The sequence below is a fragment of the Coturnix japonica genome, chromosome 3 (assembly GCF_054131305.1).
Source record: "Coturnix japonica strain WE chromosome 3, WE-NBRP24, whole genome shotgun sequence".
In the NCBI taxonomy this organism is placed as follows: Eukaryota; Metazoa; Chordata; class Aves; order Galliformes; family Phasianidae; genus Coturnix; species Coturnix japonica.
The window spans coordinates 58,963,719-58,986,950 of record NC_140665.1 but is presented as its reverse complement, the minus strand read 5'-3'; the positions used below and the strand labels follow the sequence as shown (position 1 = coordinate 58,986,950).

Here is a 23,232-nt window from a genome sequence, read left to right as displayed (position 1 = left end):
CCAAAAATGAATCAATGTCCTTTGGCAAAGTACAATAGCTGCAAGCATCACTAGAATCATATGATTCTCCTCCACTGAAAGCACTTGCTTACAGGATTCTCACCTCTAGTTCTCATTTCTCACTTTTGATTCCTATCACTAACAGAAGAAAGCAGCTTTTTTTCATAGTAATCATCCATTACCCCAAAATTTAAACACTTCTTCTAATCCCTGCCATGCCGTGTTCAGTAGCAAAAATTTCACCTAGAAATACATCAGCTTAACTTACTCCATAATGAAATGAAAAATCTAGATGACAGAACAAAATTGCAACTTATGCCAAAGGTACTGATTAGTGATAGCCTCTTCACTCAGAGCTCTACATCTCTGAATTTCTTTTTATCACTAGTTTTGAATTGCTATAGTCAATTCACAAACTACCATTAAAGATCAGAATATTAACTGCTGTGGTATATTTACAGATTATACATTAAATTCATGATAAGTATAAACAAAAAAATCTTGATTAACCAGGTCTTCACCATCGCTCTGAATTTTCAGACTCGCAAATGTCTGTATGTTTTCAGATGATAAATGCACAAATATCTCTAAGGCACAATATATTTCAGTACAAAAGCGAGGACATCAATCTTAACACATACTTGACTTTGAGCAAGAATTTAGGCAATTTTGCTACACAGCGTTTTGACAGCACAGATACGATTCAGAAAAAGAGCTTTAAATTAACACTATGTCAAAGCCATTAGATAAATTCTGACAGCTATTTTGTTTTATGCTTTCTAATTCACATTTTCCTCAAACCAATTTCTGAAGTTGAACAGAATCAACTCAACTGTAAGTCAGCTTAACACAGATTAGACATAACTGTGTAAACCAAAAAAATCATTAAAGGTCAAGAACAATTTTGTGACTCAACTGATACAAATCCTAGGATGACATCACTCACAGTTTGCTTCTGGAAGAATTCCTAAAAAATACAGTGTTAAAAAAATACATTTCAATTCCAAATGAAATAATTGCGTGCATTCATATTTGTACATATTCAAATATCAAACACTTACATATTTTTTGAGTCTAGACTTATCGATGATGTAGAGTCTGCACCAGTAGCTCTTTCTGAAAGCAAACTTGCCTGTGAAATAAAAAACAATAATAATAAACAACCTCTCTTACTGCTTATTTACTCCATTTTAAAATTCCAAATCTTGGTCACTCTCATAATACATCAAAAAACACCAGTGATCAGGTTGTAGTCTAGACTTTTGTTATAAAACATACCACACCACTTACATTTTTTATCTCGGAATGCTCTTTCTTTGTGCTGTTTTTATTTTTTTCCCTCAGATATAAACTAACTTAAAGCTATTACGTTTTTTTAATTATAAAAACTCTCCTTAAAAAATATCTTTGCTTTTTAATTAGACTCCTAGGTAGAAAAAGTGTCATGCAAAAAAATGAAATGACTTTTATTCTGCTTCTGTTCCAAGTAAGAGAAACAGCAGTCTTCAGAACTAATAACTCAGTATCAAATTTATTGAGCAATTTTGTCAATTTTTATTTTACTTATGAATTATATTAAATCATATATATAGGTATGGATATATGCAGAGCTACAAACAAAGATTCTATGTATGTGTGTATACACAAACACATACATTTGGTGAGATTTCTAATTAAAAAGCTGTTCCAAAATAACTTGTGAAAAATACTTTATACTTAGCAACGTTTCTCAAGATAAGGAGTACACTTTACCATTCAAATGAGAGCAGTTGTTAATTTCAGTGAGCACAGTGGAATTATTCTCTTATAATCTAATACATACACAAAACATTCCTACATCAAACTAATTACCTATCCTGGACAGCTTAAGCTTCCCTTTTATCATCATCTGTACAAAAATGCTAGCTTGTGTCTCAGAATTTCACTAAAATTTGCCCTCCATCAGTCTTAAAACACAAAGACAAGTAAGGCAGATGTAAATAAATCATCTATCTTTCTTTCAAACACCTGTAACTAATGCTTGGATCGAATTTTTCATTTTTATTTTTACTTTACTGAGGATCCAAAATGTAGATGCTCTAAAATTAAACGATGACAGAAATAAAAAATAATCAATATGGCAGTGAGAATTTGCTTTACTAAAATCTTGATTCCTGAAGTCCTGAATACATAGAATCCTTCTGACCTTCAAAGTAAAGTGAAGAAATAGAATTTTGCCAGTTAGATGACTCACAATTTGATTCTAAGCATTCATGCTATTTTCCTTTTGTATGTCAAAACAAGTTGTCTAAATGACGGCCTGTATCATCATAAAGCTTTTTTTAATATGCAAAACAAGTTTTGAAATTGCATGGTTGATGTGATGCTTTAGAGAAAATAAAGGGAAGTGCCCATCAAAAGCATATGCCAGCCTGGCTGTGATAAACATTAAATAGATAAACAGGTTAGCTTAAGTAGAATTGACTGCTCACATAACAAGAAAGCATAAAATGACTGACAGATTTTTTAGTTATACAAATTACAGCATGGTTAAATTGAACTAAACTCCATAATTCAATAAAATTCTGAAGTTCTCCAGGCAGAGAAGAATGTAATTTTCAAAACCAACATTTTATAATGGGAATTTTTCCTGTGATATAATAATTATAGTTGTAATATTTTACTTTCTATCAAAATTTATGCTTTCATGATAATACCCTTACATGAAAGCAGTGAGAAATATCCAAAAGCTAATGATTTAAGTCTTCTATTCATGTTTTATCTGATATTTTCTGCCTTAGTATACATTGTGATCATTTCTAAGTATAATTAAAGCATACAGCATTTGGCAAGAATAGCCGTTCCATTCTGTTTCCCTTGTAATCAATCACTCTCCTGCTTCCTTGTCTCCAAAAAAAAAAGTCTTTAGTCTTTTACTCAATTTTTATTTGCATCTTGGCTTGATCCTTTTCCTTTAAGAAAATATTTACAAACACTGGTGGGGAGGGAGAAGATGATTCCATTTTTCAGTATAAAGCGAAGTAACACAGCTTAATTTTATTTGTATCCACTAAGGATTTTGGTATCTATAGTTCAAATACAATGTTTCAGCTTAGACTGAAACCAAAACATAAGTTCTGTACATTATCTAAATATCGCCCAAGTTACTTTCATGATTTCAACACTTGTTTGAATTTTACTTCAATGTGAACTTTTTGAAAACTGCTTTTCCAAGCAGCACTTGGAATCATTCTGCCATCTTGATAATAACATGAAGGTTGCTCCAGCAGTAGGGCCTTCTATTTTATTTTATGCTGGCCCCTGGTGTCAGAGACAGATGGTGGCAGTAGGACAGCAGAGGCTGAACCTTCCCACCAATATTCCATCGTGTTCTGTTGCATTATTACAGGTGGCAGCAAATGCAGTCTGACAAAACGGTGTCTGACATAGAAGTGCATATGAAACAAACCTGTGTAACTGAATTCTTCCATGCAAAAAAAATTATACCCACTGACATTCACTGAGGCTTGCTGAGTGTTTATGGAGATCAAACAGTGGATATGTGCACAGTGAGGTGGTGGGTGGTGCGTTTCAGCAGTGGCAGCAGTGGTGTGAAAAACAAGCCACATTCCGGATGGCCATGCAGATTTTTTACAAGCATATGCAGGCTTGTCATCATTGGTGAAAATGCATACCTGACCATGATGACAATGCTGAAAAGCAGTGTTTTGTAGCTAAGAATTTGCTCTGTCCAATACTGTTATTATGCTCTCTGAACTTGCTGCAGTTTCCATGGAAATAAATAAAGGCATTACTTTCAGAGCAACCTACATAATAATCTGTAAGAATTTTCACACTGCATATGGTTATAGGAGCAATAAAAATAGAAAAAAATTAGTGAATAAAGCAGGGATCTACATATCTTGTACAGTAAATTTATAATAGAAAGCAGAACAGACTTCACAGTTGTCCCATGATCTTTCAAGCAGAAAATGCACCGGACTCATAATCAGATGGAAGTGAAAGTGTATACTCTAAGACAAGAACTCCAGACTGCATACCTTATTACAGTCTCTCAAGAATATCTCAGTAGCATCTAACCATTTAAGTCAACCATTTAAGTCAAATATTTATCAAATATTTTTCTACTTTCCACCAAAACTAATTGGTTTAATTTAAATATTCAGATCACATCTCAGGAGTTTTTCCTTACAAAACAGTTCATACCAGGAATGTAGAACAGATCTCTAGCAGACACTGACAAATACAGAATCATAGAATCAACCAAGACCAATCATGAACATGGCCTACCAAATCACATTACTTAACCACATTACCTAGTATCATGTTCACACTTATCAAACATTCAGGGATTGGGGCCACCACCACTTTCCTAGGTAGACTGTTCTAATGCTTGACTATGAAAACATTCTCCAGAATACTGAGGGAAACAGCATGAATGCTTTAGTAAAATCCAAGCAAACAAACAGTGAACATTAGATGATTTCTAGCATCAATGAGCTGATCAATGAATGACAGGCCCACCTATACATCTTCAGAGTTCCTGGTTTAATCTTAAGACACATAAGTCTCAAATTAAGTAGAGTAGAACTCCACTTTTAGAACAATTCCAAACATTCTTATCTCACTTCTTCTTAAGTAAAAGGAATCTACACTAATGAAAAACTGAGCTAAACCTCTCAAGGTAAGATTTTTCTCAACTTCCCAGTCCAAAGTAAGATTTACCTTTTTCCAGGCTTCTCCAATTGATTCATGCAAGCCATAAGGAATTAGCATCTGCAGGCCTTCACATGTTCTGTACATCTGACGACATACAAAAATGAAAGCTCCTTTAACAACTTGCAAAAGCTCGGATCCAGATAAAAGAGAAATGTCGTCATGAAGAAGTTTCTTTGTAAACTGAACAATTACATGAACAGCTGTAGGACTGGAAATAAAATAACACTTTTAAAATGTTGGTTTGTAGTCTTCGATGAGCATTGAAAAATATCCATTGTCAGAGCTCAGTTAAATTTTTCTAGGAGTAGCGGAAAGAAATTATGACCCACCATGGAGGGTACTTCCAACAGCAGTCCAAATAAAAGATGTAGAGCAAGTGATTTTAATTTAGCTATGGGTCCACAGAAAACAAAAATGCAACCACTGTCCAATATCTAGCCCAAATGGCCATGAACTACACAAACTGTGCTTTTGATAGAAGCCCTGTTGGAGGAAGTTACAAGACGATTGTCTTAGCTTTTGCTTAATCAGAGTTAAGGATATCAGTACTTTTCACTCATGAAGCAAAATTTGTCTTCCTACTTGACAACTGACTTCTAGATTAGTAATGGAAAGAACAACTCTTTCTCCAAAGAGAAAATTTTCTCCAAAACTTTTCTCTGAAAAGCTTTTGTGTTTCTTACCTCCTTAAAAATGAATGCAACTTCTGAGCTTCCTCCACTTCAGAAGATATATATTCCAAATAACGGATAGTCATGGATTTTAACCTTATTTTCATGACCCGCAGTTTAGATACTTTTAAAAGCTAGTCTCAGTTTTAGTAATCTGTTTCACTTGAGCCACATACATGTATGACACATAGTACTACAGTACTACACAGATCCCAAAATAGCTATAGTGTTACTAATGTCAGTTTCTGATACAAGACCTGTCTCCACTACATGTATCAAAAGCTACTCTTTCATCAAATTAGGCTGTTGCTTGCATGCTTGGTTTTTTTTTATATTTATTCTAAAAACAAGCAAAATAGAGAATAGAGGACTTTGACCTGAAAAGGAGTACTACAAATGTACTGGAACTAGATTTAGAGAAAATAAGGCTCTCACATGAAGAAAAAAAAATGACTAAAACAAATAAATCTTCCTTAACAAACATACAATAGCAGATCCAAAGACAATGCCTCATATTTTCTTTAATGTCAGCAACTGATGTCAGAGACATGCTGCTGTTAAGACAGTAGAGGCTGAACCTTCCCATCAGCATTCCACCATATTTTGTTGCATTGTTAGAGATGGCAGCAGAGGGGCAGTCTGACAAAATGGTGTCTGATATGAAAGCATGTATGAAGCAAAAGTGTGTTACTGGATTCCTCCATGTGGAAAATATAGCACCCACTGCCATTCAAGAATGCTTGCTGAGTGTTTATGGAGATAAAACAGTGGATGTTTGCATAGGGAGATGGTGGGTAGATGCGTGTTTCAGCAGTGGCAGCAGCAGTGTGAAAGACAAACCACATTCCATACAGCCATGCAGACCTTCACAAGTGCAGCATGCAGGTTCTTTTTCATCACTGGTGAAAATGCATAGCTAATCATAGTGACAGTGTTGAAATTTAGAGTTCTGTAGCTGAGAATTTCTCTATCAAATAGTGTTATTGTGTTCTGTTTATCTGTTTTAGTTTCCATGGAAATAACTAGGAGGTATTGCTTTTGGAGCAACACATATATATCTTAAAGTGTCCTTTTTACCTGGTTACACACATAAATATCTCTCTTATACATTCTCTGAAACACTTCCTATTTGACTAGGAGATATTTTAACTTCAAACACAAAACATGCTACAAATAAATTTTTAAAACTGAGTCTCTCTTCATAAGACTACTGCAATTCATTAGATTTCCCACTAATGTTATTCACTCATGTCTTCTTACCTATTTTCTTTTGCACAGTTTTTATTTCCTCCATAAAGAAGAACAGAAAGACCATCTTCTGCAGCAGCAATCCTTGCCAAAATATCAGCTAAATCAATTAAAGTGGTTTCTGGGCAATTTATATATACCTGTTTGGGAGCCAAAAAAAGTTTTAAATTCATTGCTTTAGTAAAAGCTGTTTATTCAAGTCTGGCTTATATATGCAGAATCTGAATGAAGGTCACCTTTCTGATGTCTGCTCAATGGTTTAAACAAAAGGCAAGCAGACTATGCTCAAATGCCATCACATAAAAATCTACATCACAGAAGGCAGTAATTGCCACTTTTAATGATTATGGAAGAAGTCTAATGACTACAAAATACAAAGAACAGACATTTCTAAACTCTTTTCCCACATTGAACGTGGAAAGATTCTTGATAAGCCCTCTCGTATCTGAGTCAAGGTGAGAAACACACTAAGCACTGTTTTGCTGCATATGCATTGGAAACTCTGGGAAGACATGGAATTCCGGTTGCACAGGCACGTCTTTCACATCCAACTCATATCTAGGCAGCAGTAAGCCTAAACAGCCACTTGCTCTGTAATCATGAGGAAGTCTTCCCTGCTGGAGCAAAACAAAAGTCACCTGCCAATTTCTTGTTCACATCAGAGCACTGAACAACTGAGCTGCAACAAAGCTCCATAACTATATAATCCATAACTATAAAATAAAACGTGTAAGTGATGCTACTCAACTCAGTACAGACAGTGGCAAAAGAGCTAAGAGAATTGACATGCTAAAGATTTTCAGCAGTACACTTTTAAGCATTATAGATACAAATGCTTTAAAATACTTGAAAATATTGTAAGCAGTAGAATATTTTTTACAAACTAAGATATTTATAGTCATTAATACCAAGAATCTTATTTAAAAAATCACAAACTGCTCAGAAAAAATAATCAGGAGGGTATTTAAAAAATTAAGAATCTGGCTAAGGTATTAAAGTTAGGAATCTGAACTGTCTTTTGTACATTTGAGTATCAGGAAACTAAGAACTTCTTAGCTATTAGTTTTTCTCAAATACTAGAGCTCACGCTCTTAATGCACACTAGATCCAGGTCCTCAATTTCTGTTTCTTGAGATTTATAGTCTCCTAAGGCAACAAAATCTTGTCAAAACAAAAACAACAGGATAGGCTGAAACTTAAACCTTGCCAGGTAAGTTCAACTAAACTTTCAAGTACTTACAGTTAGACAGTATTTCACAAGATTAATAAAGTTCTTACAAAGATTGTTTTTCAACTTTTCCTCTCAAGTTGTAAGACAAATTTAAAAATTAATAAAAGCAAGTTTCATTTTAAATAGCAGAGTGGAGCAGAATGATAACATATAAAATAGGTAAAAGCATAGGAAAAAAAAAAAAAAAAAAGAAGAAGTTTCCAAAGGGAATGGTCTCATTGCAGTTCAATTTTTTCTACTATTCACAAGATTTCAAGAAAACCATTTGACAAATGGTAATGACATTAAATGTTAAATGACAATGACAATATATACTATTTAAGGCATACTATAATAGCAAATAGTACTGTAGTTGCCTCATGACAACATATATATTTGGAAAAAATATAAAATTATAACATACTACACATTTAAAAATTACTTTGAAGACTATTACAAACCTCTGTACCATTCAGTAAACTTTGAAGAGGATCAAGTAGGGCATCCATCACTTCATCTGTGTATAAACAGTCAGCAGCACACCCTGTTTGATCACAAAAAACTTGCAGAATCTCCATAACGAGACTTGCTGGAGAATAACTGTCTGGAAAACACAAGAAGTATGAATGTATGTATTAAGTTCCATAAACATATGTATGTAGCCTATGTAAATGCTATACAAATAACACTTTCATTAAGCCATGTTCTAGCAGTTAGAGGGAGGGAGAAAACGTTATAGAGAAAGGGAAAATTAAAATCTGCACAATTAAAAGACTCAAATTATTATTTCTTTAAATGTTACCAGAGGTCTCACTAATATTATACATTTTAGTATATATTAAAAACATTTACCTGTATGTGCTGTCAAAGCCTCCTTTGAGTAGCTTGGAGAGTAATAAATAAGTTGAGTAAATAATACCAACAGATCAGTTAGGGATACACAATCTGTTAAAAAAAAAAACAGAAAAGAGCACTCAGGAAACTCAAGTATGACTGCAATTTTATCAATTTGTGAGGAAAGCGTTGGTATCCACGAAGCAGAGGACACTTAGAACACAGAGGATGAGACTGCTGCTTTTGCAGGGGAGAGAAAAAAAGTAAGCATCATCAAAATCATTGCTTAAATGGAGTTATACAGACAATATATAAATGAAAAAATGATTCAGTGAGTGGATGTTCCTTACTCACAGTTGTCCTATACTGGGTCTCTTAAGGCCTCATCCTCAAATTGGAGCTATGAAATATCTTTAATAGGCATAAGTACTGCTATCTAGAAATGCAATTAATTCTATATTGGATTAATAGAGATACTAATGTAATGGAAAGCTATGACTGTTATCATATTGTGTATCACTAAGTGTAGATTTCTCTGGACTTCAAGGGTTTTTCCATCTCATCACTCCTGTCCTTACTAACACCTCTGTTCCATAACTACTGATCATTTCCTCTATACCGTTTTATTATATAATTAAGTCAAACCCAGAGTAATTGGTAAAATTAAATTTAGTTTGAAGTACTGCTTTTGCTTCACATGTGAAATCTCCAAGTACTTCTCTTTTAAATCAGTTATAACAACTGCCTTGACAGAAGATATTACTCATAGCTAGAAAGACTGATCCAACTCTCCTTCAACATGAAAATAATATATATGTTAAGTATTAGGGAAAAAAAAAAAAGCTCTATTCAACCATATGCATCAAAGATTAAAAAACAGTGCTGAAACTGAAAATTATCTATGTAATCTTTTAACAAAGTTTGGCAGGCACAGAACTGCTAAAACTGAACCTCATCCTGTAACATCTACAATACTGCAGTGGAAACATATATACATATAAATATACAATTGCTCAAAAGGTTCTATTTTCCTCACCTCTCCCCTTACCTTTTTTGTTTTTCAGCTGTACTGGAAAGAGATTTCGGCCTTGCTTATAAATCAACAATCTGCCTAAAAGGCATAGTGAATGAACAAAACAGATGTACTGCAAATCTGATCCCGTATAAAAAAACTTCTGCTCATTACCTACAACAACAACAACAACAAAATCAGTACTTGACTCTATTAATTTACTTTACAATAGGTGGCTACTACCTATAATGCATCTATAATACATATAGACCATTTTATATACAAAGAGAGTATAAATAATTAACAGCTACTACTAGTGGTCTCTCAAAAGCTAGACATCAAATATTTGATTAAGAAAAAGAACAAACAGGATGTCTTCCTCTTGAGGCAGCATGCTCAAAGATACTGAGAATGTGAATGCATGAGCTTGTAATGCAATAGATTAGACTATGCAATAGACTCACAAGAATGCTGCTGAGAGAAGTCATTGACTCTGGAAGTTTTACCAACTGCTGCCTTGCAAAATTCAAAATAATCAAAACATTGCTGGACGCCTGCATTAATCTGTAGGAGAAAAGAGCACATAATAACACAATACTCATCATTTTACAAGAAATGTATTTACTTTGGTATCCTAGTATTGCCCCTTAATAAAAGAATGTAAAAATTCACATCACTGAAGCTACTTCATGTTTCAGGGCTTTGAAAGGGGTAAAAGAAAGGATGCAAAAGTTTACATAGCTCTTAAAACACATTAACACAAGTTTCAGCTGTATAAACATGCTAAATCAATCAACTCATCTACAAGCAAGAATACAGAGAACATGTAAGCATTTTGAGAAGTTAATAACAATCCACGATTGCCACATGATGATTAGTATGGAAGATTTTCATTATACATACGCGAAAAACTTCATTGAGATTACGTCTACTAAAATTTCAGGTTGGTTACCCCGTGCTTCCAGTTTTATTATGTACTCACATAATACAATCACTATATATAAAAGTTGAAAATTTATCACCACGGAGTTAGAAATGAAACACAATGTAGCACATGAAAGAAGAACTATGTTTAGACACTACCATTTTGGATCTCTTGATTTTTTCACATTGACAAAGAAAAACTTACAGATGTGCAAAAAACACAAAAACACCATGCCACCTTTACTTTCACACCATTACCTAAAACTACCCTGCTCTATGCTCATACATTACACAAAACTACCCTGCTTATGGACTCCCTGTCATAATCTTTTAGCTGCAAGCCATTCGATTCAATGTGCTGACACTTTTAACCCTTAACAGTTTATATGACACTTTCAAGAATACGATTTTTTTCTAAGTCACTTTACATCCAAATTCAACAGGGAGTTATTATTGTATTTTTCATGCAACATTTTCTATTTTTATACAATGACAGAAATAATTATAAATAGGGATGCAAAATAAGGTATTAACAGATAATAATCCTACTTAAACACTTGCTGTAAAGCACTCAAAATTCCACTTACTCAGAGCAGGCCAAATATCTTCTCTGTATTAAAAATTGGAACATTTAATCAAAGACAAAATTAGGGGGGAAAAAATGGCTCACAGAATCACAGAATGGCCTGTGCTGAAAAAGACCTCAAAGATCCTCCAGTTTCAATGCCTCTGCCATGGGTAGGGTTGCCAACCTGCCTGCCCAGGGCATCATCTAGACAATGAACATGGAACAGCTCTCACAGAAAGGACAAAGCAAAAACAAGAAACATGTAGAAATATCCTTGGGAAATACTTACCAACGATTTATATTTCTTTTCCAAGAGCCTAAGTATCACTGTTCTGCTGTAATGTGCATGCTAAAATTACACAGAAGTAGTAGTGTCAATTACAAATATACAAATTTTACTTTTGAATCAAAAAAGTCAAAATTATTTCAAATTCTGTCCCATTAGGGATACTGTGCAAAATATATATTCAATGCATTGAACTCATTGCTTAAACTAATATTATATTCAACCTGGCCTCTGTTTGCAGTAGATTAAATTTAAAAATAAAAAATAAAAAAACAGAAAACTGCACAGAACGTGCAGCAGAACATACAGTAAAACAGAAGAGCAGTAACAAGGCTGAACTATTTTATATGTTTATATGTTTTATGCTGTTGAGTAAATTGCAAATTGTAAGTTTAAAAATGACAGCAAAAATCTCTAGCATACATTGGAGCAGACAATTTGTGTAGCTTAATATTTAACAGTACTCCTGAGAAAGAGAGGGACTAGTGTTAAAGAGCAAAGGACCTAAATGCCTGAAGAAACCCAGATTTCCTTTATAACTATTTCATTACTTATATTACTATAGCTTGTTATCCGTGTCCCCAGTAGGTCTGTGACAATATCAGTACTAAGCAAAGTTTTCAAGATACATCTGAAATCAGCAAGTTTGGTGGGCTTTTCTTTTGCTTTCTTTTTGCTTACCGTCCACTTTTTAAACCATACAGCCTTGATATCCAACAGAGCCAAGAAACAGATTGGACTCAAGAAGTCTGGAGAGGCAGGATGATTAGGATCATGTTTTACTGACAACAGTGACAAGGTACTCTCCACTACTTCCTCCATGTACCTTAAGACATAAATAGGATTAAAAAAAAAAAAAAAAAAAGTAAAAATCACTTAAACTTATCAATACTTTTCTAAACCACAACTTACTGTAAATCCTTGCTGTTTAGGTAAAACAAGTATCAACTAAGTTATCTTTAACTCAATCTTATAAGGACATTGATTCTTTCTGTTATTAAAAAAGAAATGAATATCAATATTAAGATGTATTTTCTTAAATAATTACATATTTTGTAAGCTTTGTAATATATTCTGAAAGCTTAATAAACAGCTTAATATAATCCATGGTCACTCCTATGCAACTACCCTATTCCACTTTTCATCTATTATTTTATTCCTTTCCACTGACAATTCCTTTGTGTACCCTTTTAGAATGGTTTGTTAGAATTACACGCATCCAATTATATGTCAAAAATAATATATACATTAAGGAACAACAATGGATTATTGAAGGCAACATACTTTTCTGGATAACGAATCCAGGAAGATGGAGCTTCCTTTTGGTATTCATTTAGCAGACGAACCTGTTAACAATATTATAAGTTTTAAAATTATCCACAATATTTCAATAACAACAAAAAAGACAAAAGGCATGAAAAGTTCATTTATACCTTTTTAAGTATATGATTTACATCTGCGTTAGATACATCCAGACCTGATGAAATACGAAGAGAATATTCTCCAGAAAGGAAGTAAAGCTCCAAATGCTGTGCTAAAAAAAAAAAAAAAAAAAAAGAAAACAGGCCAGTTCCATGACAAGAGTGGCAAAACAGACATTATACAGTTTCACAGTAGAAGGTAAATGTTTTTCAGGAAGTACATGACTCACAAATTTGAAAATGTAATTTAATGCACATACCTAAACTTGTATAGACTTCTCTCGTCATATTAAATGGAGATGAAGAAAAAGTTTTTGCATAAAACCTAAGAACCTTCTCCTAAGAAAGAAAAAGTAAGCAATGCATTACATAGCCATAGAACTGTGTATCAGTACTGCACAATAAGCAATATGATTGGCATTATTCTTAACTTACTGCTGTCTCTACAGATCTGAAGTATATTTTATAAATATAGTTTGCTAACCACAGAAACCACCAGTACACTAGAAATGTTACCTGAACACTTCAACTGACAGCACCAAAGCAAAGCCACATTAAGGTACAAAGTAGCTGACTGGCAAATATTACTGTAATTTTCTGTTAACATTAATGCTTTTTATGTCATTAAACATGCCAATGACTGTAAACAGCATTAAAACAAAACAACCGTAGATCCTTTAAATTGAAAGAGTAATACATGACAGCAGCTCAGGCAACATTCGTTTATTTGAAAATCACTTTAAAATTCAGAAACGGAAGGGTAAAAAAAAAAGACTTAATTGGCATAATAAATAATCTGAGAGTGCTTTAAGGAGCTAGTGTATTTTTTCCTCTTCATTGCCTGTGCCATATTTCTGTGTATTATTTGCTCATCATCATGGATTATATGCCTGACTTAAATAGGAAATGTTAACACGACGTGTTTTACACAAGATTTTTGCCGGCATTTTGCTTTCTTTTAAAATATTCAAACCTCTTCACCCCTCACTAAAAACACATAAAAGAGTACTGCGGTGTCTAAACATCTACTGAAGTCCTGCTGTAATCCTTTAAATCAAGACTTATTGGAACCATACAGGTCTTTGTTTAGCTTCAAAAACTTTATCTGACACATACACAAATAACAAATTTCTTAAGACCTTGCTGGACTCCACATAATATACATGTAACTTCTTGTTCTTCTTCAGCACTGTTGACTATGGCTATACATCTAATAACTACATATAGAACACTAACTTACACTGAATATCGCATCAGGATCAGACAGAGACATCATCAGGTGCTTACGCAGATTCGGCCAACACTCAGAGTTCAGTACATCAGATGGAGGGGCCAAGCACAGCATCTGCAATGCTTCTTGGCGAACCTGAAGGGTCAGAAAGATAGACAACACAAGTCTGTCCAAAGCAGCCTTTCAAATAAATAATTTACAATTTAATTTGGAGGAAGGAAGAACTTGATTTGGCTGTAAGACAGATAAGGAGTCCCAAAATACTTTCCCATGGTGATTAGGAAAAAACACTATGTCAGTCAGATGGAAAAAAAGAAGACAGATATGATGAAGCAATAAAAACATTTTATAACACTAGGTTTTTAACACTAGATGAAAGGACTGTATTTATTTCTGTCTTACTTTCTGTTTGTCATCAAGTATTTTGCTATCAGGGAATATATCAAAAACACCACCAAATACTACAATTGCACCTAGCTGTCCTTTAAAAAGTCTACAAGGAAAATTGTAAATACAATTACTAAACTGATTTCATCAGCTTCATAACCTAAATAATTTTAAATATTATTATTTTTTATTATTTTTAGATAACTGTAATCTCTAGTTACTTCATATGACTGAAATCAAATGAAATTTCAACAGTATTTAATAAAATCAGATGCATTACCTAGGTGTCTAAGAAAACATGGCTTACATGATCACATTTATACCAGTTTTTCCAAGTTTCAAAGTCACCAGCAGCTCACTGGAGGTCAGAGACCCAAATTAGCACTGCCACTGACAGAAAGGCATATCTAACTTGGACATTACACATTCAATTTGAGATTCTGGGAAATCTGCATGCATCTTTCTCCTCAGAGGGATAATGCAAAGAACATGGATTTTACCAAAAAGACCAAAAGCTATGAATGTAGGAAAGCATGGTTCAACTTAAGTTCTCACATAAGAACTTTTTATAAACTAAAAATGCTTATCTATAACACATATACTCCTGATCAAAAAAATAAAGATACCTGCTGCAACTACAGGTTTTGAGACAGATTGTTACAATGAATGAAATACTGCAGTGCCACACACTTACAGCACTGAATTCAAGATACATGAACCAAGATTCCACTTGAATCTCAGTCTGATGAATGCTCACAAAGTAATCTGTTTTCCAGTATGCCATAAACATTAACTTCTATCAACCTTTTTCTTTTAAACTTACTTCCTTAGGCTGAATAGGGTCAAGCTTTTCCACAAGCAGCTGCAATTGTTCTTGACTCATGAATGTATAACTCTGTAACACACATTACACAATGAACACTCACGTATTTTATTAAGCTGCATAGCAGAAGATTAAAATCATCAGTGTTTCTCAATCTAATTTACTTTTAATAATTAGAGCTTCAAAATATTGAATTTAATGTTAAATTAGTATAGAATATTTAGAATATTACACAGGATTCATCACTAGTATATGCTGTCTAAAGGTCAAGCAGCTAGTGTAAGCTCAGTAGTTCGAGGTATAAGAATGACATTTCATTTATTTTCAACTGTATGAAAGATAGGAAGCGTTAATTATTCTCTAAGGCTGCCTCTCAATCTTTGCTAGCAGAAATTTTGCAGTATCGTGCTTACTTCATAACATAGAGAGAAAATGCATTTACTTGATTGAAAGAAGAGTCACTGTCAGAATAGTTGTCTGTATAATAATCACTTTGACATTTTTTCTTGGTTTTACTATCCAGCTCCTTATTACACATCCGATCTTCTTCAAACTTGTTAATTAAAGACTCTACCACAACCATCATGACATTCTTCAAGGCATGCATCATTTCTCTGTATCTTCAAAGTAAAGAGGATTTTCATATTAGAGCACACAGGTAACAAATTCAAAAACCCCCCATAACTAGTCAGGTCACTTAAGGTGAATATGGCATAACGTTACTTAGATCTGAATGCAGAGGATAAACAACAATGAAAATAAAAATGCAAATCCAAAATGAGCAACAAAATATGCAGGTATCCTTCATGAGTCAGGAAACTGTATTTCAAAATTATAATAAGATTCCCTTTTGCCCTTCTAAAACCATTCAAGGAGAGCATCATCAGTATAATCCTATCTAACTTGAGAGGTTCTTAAGCAGGAACCATGTGAATAATTTGAAGGGAAAATCTGTGCCTGAGGCAACAGATCAGTTCTAATTATTGTTAATGTTAGTTTCTTCAGTTTGCCTGTTATAAGCCTTGAACAGAACCTGAAAAGAACATGCCATTCTGATTCAACACAGGTCATAGAATCACAGAATCATAGAATGGCTTGGATTCGAAAGGATCCCAAGGATCATCACGTTCCAATCTCAACCATCCACCAACCTCAAGATCTGGTACTAGACCAGGCTGCCCAGTGCCCCATCCAACCAGGTCTTGAACACCTCCAGAGACAGAGCATCCACAGTCTCTCCGGGCAGCCTGTTCCAGAAGCTTACTGCTCTCTCTCTAAAAATATGTCCCCCTGACATCTAGTCTAAGTGTTTCCTCCATGAGCTCAAAACCATTGTCCCTTGTCCTATCTTTAAAAGAAAAGTAATACAGAACGAGAAGTACTAAAAATGTGAATTTAATGCAAATACTCACTGCTTTGATTCACGCGTCTTCTTAGTAACGTGTTGGACAAGAGTATCATAGCCAGAAACTTCAGTCTGATTTTGAATAGAAGTACATTTTTCTGATTCTTCTTCAATCACAGAGCCCAGGGTATTATTTATATATTGCCTAAGGTATTTCACAAATTCATAGCTGAAACAATCATCCAAAATTGAAAAGCAGAATTACTTTGAGATCATTCTCAAACATTTTCAACATTGTATTACTATCTTTCCCCATAGGTATCTTACTTTAAGGTATGGATTTACAGAGAAAGGAACCTCAACTGTGAAAATACACAATAAAGACTATTTTTCTTCAATATTCAACATAATCTAGGAAAGAATAGTATTAAATTGTTAAGGTTTTGTAGACAAAACCAAAGTATCAAGAAATCTCAAATGTAAAGCTATCAAAAAAACCCAAACACATTACTTTGAGCATCATGAATATATCACTGACTTATTTTCATTTTATCAAACGCAGAACTGTAACTACTTTGTGTTAGTCACAATAAATTTACAGTAAGAAAAATTCAAACAGAAATCATAGAAACCACATCACAGAATGGCTTAGGCTGGGAAGAACTTTAAGATTATCAAGCTCCAATCCTCCAACCACTTTATCATGTAAGCACAGAGGCACGGCTATAGTGTAAATAAAAGCAACTGTTACAAGTTAGCAGCTCTTGCTTTTCTTGGATATATTAAAAAATCACATTATACTGAAGATACAAAAAAAAAGCACAGAAAATTTTATCTTGTATTATGATACATACTTTATCACTCAATTGCCTATCTCATGTTCTATTGGGTGAAACAGCTCTAATTTTTTTTCCCTCAATTTCCTGCTTATTTCCCTTCCTATCTCATTTTTGTTCTTGAGGAAAGTAATAGAAATTCATTTCAAGGGAGATGTAAACACATTTATTTGCATTCTCCTGTGTTTTAGGCTAGCTTTTTACTTCTGCAATAATGAAATTGTCCAACTCTCCATTTAATAATAGATTTCATAAAACTCTCCTTTTTTTTTCTTTTCTTATTGGCAATAACATTTCCATTGTATATACACTTACATAGTGACAGCTTTACTCTGACATGCACAACAATCACTGAGTTTATGCCTTCTCAAAATCTTACCATTACCTTTTGCACCTTAAAAAACATTTTCTAACAAGTGTTTCAGACATTTCAAAAATATTTCTTCACATGCAGAAGGTAAATCACACTGATCTGGCTGGTCTTACAAAGGAAGTTCCAGCAGGAAAAAAATAAAATAAAATAAAAATTGTAAAGAAAATTCCAAGATTTAAATTTGATATGTATCAGAACTGTATAAGCTACTTATACAATAAAAATCTACCAAACCTAAAAAGTCTTGATTTCTATTACTGCATTTAAACTTCAAATTGATTCAAATTTCCTTTTCATTTGCTTCCTGAGGACCCTGTGTCTCTCTTTTCCACAACACAGTGGAAAAGGTTAAAGTGAGACCTCAAAACCTGGTAAAAATGCTGACACACAGTAACTACAAAACAGAAATAATGAGAACACAGAGGCAAACAAAGGAAACGCACACGCTGCTAACAGAGGAGCCTGCAGTCTGGATGGACGGTATAAGTGTCAAGGAGAAAGTTTCCTTGCACTTCAATGAAAACACACCAACAAAACTGTACGTTGTGAATGTGTCAAGACTCCAATACCTTCAGAAATATTCAAGAATCAGAAAGCAATGCTCTCATCCTGTATTGACAGCATCACTTAACAACCCATTCATTAATTCTAGGTCAAAACCTCACCTACGTAAATGAAGTATCTGTACGTATCCCAGTGTATTCCCATACCAGAAATAATAATGGATGCCAGAGTTTCAGAGTTCAGAATTGGAATACTATTCTTTACTCCCACCAGTTGTAGGCTTTACCCCCTTCACCCTGATAATTCCTCTAGTAGCTTTGCAGATAAAAAATAGAATTAGTGTTATGTTCTTTGTTTTGCAATACATGTCCTCTAAATGAAAGTGTGCTGCTTATAAAAACACATTTTTAATTTTGATATATTTATAACGAGCTTTTTTTACTCTCAGGTTTGTCTCACATTTGGTGCTCAAAATCTTAAAGACTCCTAACAAATTAAAAGAATTGATACAGCTTGTGAAACAGATTTAAAATGAACTGAAAATCTATTTTAAAGCATTTGGTATCTTAGAAAGATAAAAAGGATGAAAGTGTGAAAATGACAAAACTAGAGTTTAGATAAAATCTGACTATTTCACTTGCTTACTTTTGCAAAACTTTTACCACTCACAACATTAAAATTTGCATCGTTTTACCTTTATAAATTCCAGACAGTTCCATTTCTGAGGGGTTCTGACCAGGTAGTCAGCTTTCTCAAGAGAAATCAAGTCCATATAAAAATATCTTTAAGATCATTTAAGCTTGATATTCCCTTGACTTGTCATAGACACATCCTAAAAATCCTCCACAGTTGAAAAGCAAGCATGTTAGAGTACCGTGGAAGTTCATGTCTCACTTAACAAAAAATTTCATGTAATTCCATCTTATGCAAAGTGTAAGTTAATTTTAGAAACTTACTGATAAGATACACAAAAGGTTCAGTAAACTAAGCCACACAGAACAAACAAATATAGAAGTCAGGTAGCTTTTTAAAATTCTACTTTATTCTCGCAAGTGTCAAAAACATCCTGATTGTCTTCAGCGAGGATGACTTTGAACTCCTGTTTGTATTTGTATTTAGTACCACATGAGTGCATGTGCATTACGTAGTAAATGAGGAGCTGCTTGTGAGAAACTTACAAAATTACTACAGAAAAAATGAAGTATCACCAACAGTGAAAAAATTCATTGTACTCTCCAAATTAACAACTCCTGATATCTGATTACTGATAGGAGTCTCTCTATAAAAAATGCATACATACTCATCGATATAAACTGCAAACATTTTCCCTGAATACCAATTCAACATATTTTACCCCCTCCAGCATGTTAAAGATAGCAAAAATATTTTTACTTGTGAAAATTTTCATCAGTTTCCTCCAAATGCAAGAGAATCTCTTCTGCACATTCCACTGACGGAGCCCCAGTGATTTTTTCCTTCACGCTTTGCAGTAATTGTCTAAGCATGGACTGTAACAGAGCTTCATCTTCATTTGTAAACTGAGACATCTGCAAGAAGTAAATTAAGAATAAAATGATTTAATTGTTTCCCTTTTTCATTTTTACCTTAAGATGCAACAAAAGCCCTCAGTTTTTGTGCCTGTTATCAAAAGCAAGAGATGATGCTACAAAAACACATGAAAACAAACATGAAGCATTTGACAGTGCCCATCTTCCTGGAATCAATGTAACCAAATCAGTTTTAATGGGTTTTCTGTTATCTTAGTGCATCATTCTTAATGCATTAAGAAAATTCCAAGTATTTTGCTTTTGTTTGTAACTGCGTGAAGACTACCCCATAACTAGAGAAGAAAAAAAAAACGTTCCACAGATGTAATGACTATCTTGATGAAAAACCTCCTGAAGATTCTCACCTTCTACTCAAGCACTGTTACTGCCCAGATTTTTGTTATCCCTCTACTCAGAGCTGGAGCAGTGCATGTCATGGACAGTGCTGGAAGCTTTTGCAAGTAACAAGAACCAGGTGAAATTGTCATAAATGCTTTAATTCCCCATGGTATCAACAGCAGAGTGACCTGACAGAGTCCTGCCATTTAAACACTTCAACTACCGTACAAAGAGCAGAAGAAGTGGGAAATATATGTTAGGTCCAGAAGACAGCATTCTAGTTCAATTTTCAAGGGTTGCCAAACCAAACAAAACCCCTCAATTTCTAGTTCACTACATAATAAGCCTAAAATCATGCACAGCTTAAATGTCTTTATATGCCAAGGAACATTTCCAATCCCTAATGCTAGCTCTACTTTATGTATTCCTAAGCTATCTGAGGAAAAATACTTTTGAGAACTTTAGGGGAAAAAAAATAAGTCAATCAAAAGATGCTCCAAACATCTGTGAATAAACTATATGCACACTTGGAAGAGACAATGTAATAAATCACTTCATGGAACTTAAAAATAAATAAATAAATAAAATAAAAATTGGTCATCTGGCTCCAATTTGAGAAGTTACTCTTTAATAAAGGTATGGGGTAGCTGAGTTTGTAGTTCTCTGTAGCAAATAGTACAGTTGGTAAAAAACTTATTTTGATCAAACATAATTCAATGTCAACACAAGCATCTTACCAGAAACAGTATTAAAATAGATTTTAAAAAAACCCAAATCCTCCCATCCTTTGTGATATTCTTCTAACTCCCTGGTTTGCAGTCCTTCTGTTTTAAGAATCACAGTCTCTTGGCATTTAATAAAAGTCAATTCACTTTAGGCCTATATACACCACTCTCATAAATCTTGTATTTTGACCCTAACATCATTCTAAACACCTGGAGGGAAAAAAAAACGAACACAAATACCCAAAACTCTCTTGCTACTTGGATCCAGGAGGCATTTTTAGAAGTGTAGGTGTCTGAATACCAGTTAGCAATCCCTGCAAAGCATCATTCACATTATTATCGAAGACAGATAATGGAAATCTTGCAGTTTTATCTCTAGCTCCCTTTGAAATGTCTTATGTAACTTACATTTCACATAAACCTTTGCCTGAGCAAGACACCGAACACGGACGTTTAGCAACAAATCACCGATTCCTGCCCACCAAGAACGGACTGTCAGAAGCCCCACCTCTCCCATTTCTTACCGTCAATCACTTCAACTGCCCATCAGGTTCAGGAGCAACAAGATTTCTCATGACACATACAAAAACAACTTTTGTTTTTCAAAGCGTCAGAAGAGCACTGTGATTAACACCCTGCTCCAATCCCCTCCCGCACCACCAGTCCCGTGCAGCCCCAAGCTCCGAGCGGCCCAGCCAGGCCCAGCCAGGCCCCGCGACCACAGCAGGGCTCTCTGCGGGGCACAGTGTGCCGCCTCCCCGCCCCGCCTCGCACGGAGCCCCGGGCCCCGCACAATCACCTCGGAGCGGCGGTGCCCTCCCTTCGCGGCGGCCGCACGTCTCCCCAAGTCCCGGCCCGTAGCAACCAGCGGCGCCCGCTGGCGAGTCTCGCAGGGCCCCTAGCAACATCGCGAGAGGCCGGCGGGACGGGGAGGGCCCAGCCCGCACCCTGCTCCTCCCTGATCCTCCCTGCACCGCGGCGGAAAGCGCTGCTGATGTCTTGTCCTTGTCTGTGTACGTGAGGGCTCACCTCTGGCTGTCCCTGTCAGCACCAGCCCCTCTGTATTGTGCAGGTCTTCCATCAGAATCATAGGTGTTCAGTGATATGACTCCAGTTTACAGCAGTATTTATCTTTTCCAGTGCCCTGTAGCTTAAAGTCATGCAGTCATTTGAGTTGGACATGTAGGAATGGAGTGCTGTTTCTGCATTAGATATCAAATGGGGGAATTGACCTGAAGAAACAGAGCACAGTGTGTTTGTATCGTCCCTTCCAACCCCTACAATTCTGTGATTCTGTGATTCTGTATTTTGTAACTTGTCCTTAGAAATAGCTGATGTGAAAAAGCAGAAATTCCATATATTTTAGTGGCTTATTTTAGAAATACAGTTTCTGAATTATGTGATTAATTATTGCTTGCAAAACGGCAATAGATTTTAAACGTTGCAAATAGTACAGGTATAGTATTATGGACTAGAAAGCATAGTGTAAGGCTATTCTGTTTGGATAAGAGACCCTTAGCAAAAGAAAAACATACTTAACAAACATCAAAACAGGCAGGGCCCCTGCACAAGGCTGGATTGCCTCACTCTGTGGGTAGGTTGGTGTGCAGCAGGCAGGCATCCCCTCTACCCTCCTTCCAAACTTACTTCTATCCAAGGTCAAACAGATTCCCAGAAATAATGATGAAATGTTAGTGAGCAGTTGTTAAATAATTAGTGGTTTATGCTTAGCTAGCAAAAATTTATTTTTAGCCTGTATCCATACATTTAGTTGAACATCAGTACAGTTATGAACCTGAAGTACTCAACCAATGAGGAACCAGGGGGGAAGAGATAAGCTTTGGGTAATGGGGCATAAAAGACATAATGCTATTTTCTGCGAGGGCTCCTGCTTGCAGGATGCTCTCCATTGCAATTCTGAATAAAATCTTCTCTATCAGAGATACCATCCTGATAAATTATTTGGATATTCCCTACAGAAAGGACTCATAAAGGTCAACTAGTCCAACTCCCCTGCAGTGAAGAGGAGCACCTATGGCTACGTCAGATTGCTCAGAGCCTGGCCCAGCCTGACCTTGGGTGTCTCCAGGGATGGGGTTTACAGCACCTTTCTGGGCAACTTTTACCATGGGATAGAGGCCTGGTTTCATAACCAGAGTGAGGAAGGACCCCTACAAAATGGGCACATACCATGATTTTGTCCTACAAATAAATGCAAAACAGAAAAGA

At 35.0% G+C, this 23,232-nt stretch overlaps 1 protein-coding gene across 15 annotated transcripts in view; it reads right to left on the bottom strand.

Moving 5' to 3' along the window:
* Nucleotides 1–21,909, bottom strand: part of TBC1D32 (TBC1 domain family member 32) — a 70,525-nt gene extending 48,616 nt beyond the window's left edge. For 7 of the 15 annotated variants that reach the window (XR_014944100.1, XR_014944101.1, XR_014944102.1 and 4 more), the window contains exons 1-18: nt 21,803–21,909; nt 19,785–19,939; nt 16,747–16,908; nt 15,777–15,954; nt 15,335–15,406; nt 14,134–14,259; nt 13,154–13,232; nt 12,906–13,006; nt 12,757–12,818; nt 12,154–12,298; nt 11,476–11,535; nt 10,159–10,258; nt 9,731–9,868; nt 8,701–8,793; nt 8,310–8,452; nt 6,651–6,778; nt 4,726–4,927; nt 1,062–1,132 (exon numbers count right to left, since the gene is read on the bottom strand). Coding sequence is in view for 12 of the 15 variants with exons in the window: in XM_015858750.3 (XP_015714236.2) it covers nt 1,062–1,132; nt 4,726–4,927; nt 6,651–6,778; nt 8,310–8,452; nt 8,701–8,793; nt 9,731–9,868; nt 10,159–10,258; nt 11,476–11,535; nt 12,154–12,298; nt 12,757–12,818; nt 12,906–13,006; nt 13,154–13,232; nt 14,134–14,259; nt 15,335–15,406; nt 15,777–15,954; nt 16,747–16,908; nt 19,785–19,939 (2,015 nt within the window). In the remaining 3 variants the exon portion in view is untranslated. Of the gene's footprint in view, nt 1–1,061; nt 1,133–4,725; nt 4,928–6,650; nt 6,779–8,309; nt 8,453–8,700; nt 8,794–9,730; nt 9,869–10,158; nt 10,259–11,475; nt 11,536–12,153; nt 12,299–12,756; nt 12,819–12,905; nt 13,007–13,153; nt 13,233–14,133; nt 14,260–15,334; nt 15,407–15,776; nt 15,955–16,746; nt 16,909–19,784; nt 19,940–21,527 lie in introns of those variants that run through there. The other 8 variants (XM_015858751.3, XM_085541754.1, XM_085541758.1 and 5 more) reach the window with 6 other exon arrangements.
* Between the last annotated feature and the right edge of the window lie 1,323 nt (nt 21,910–23,232).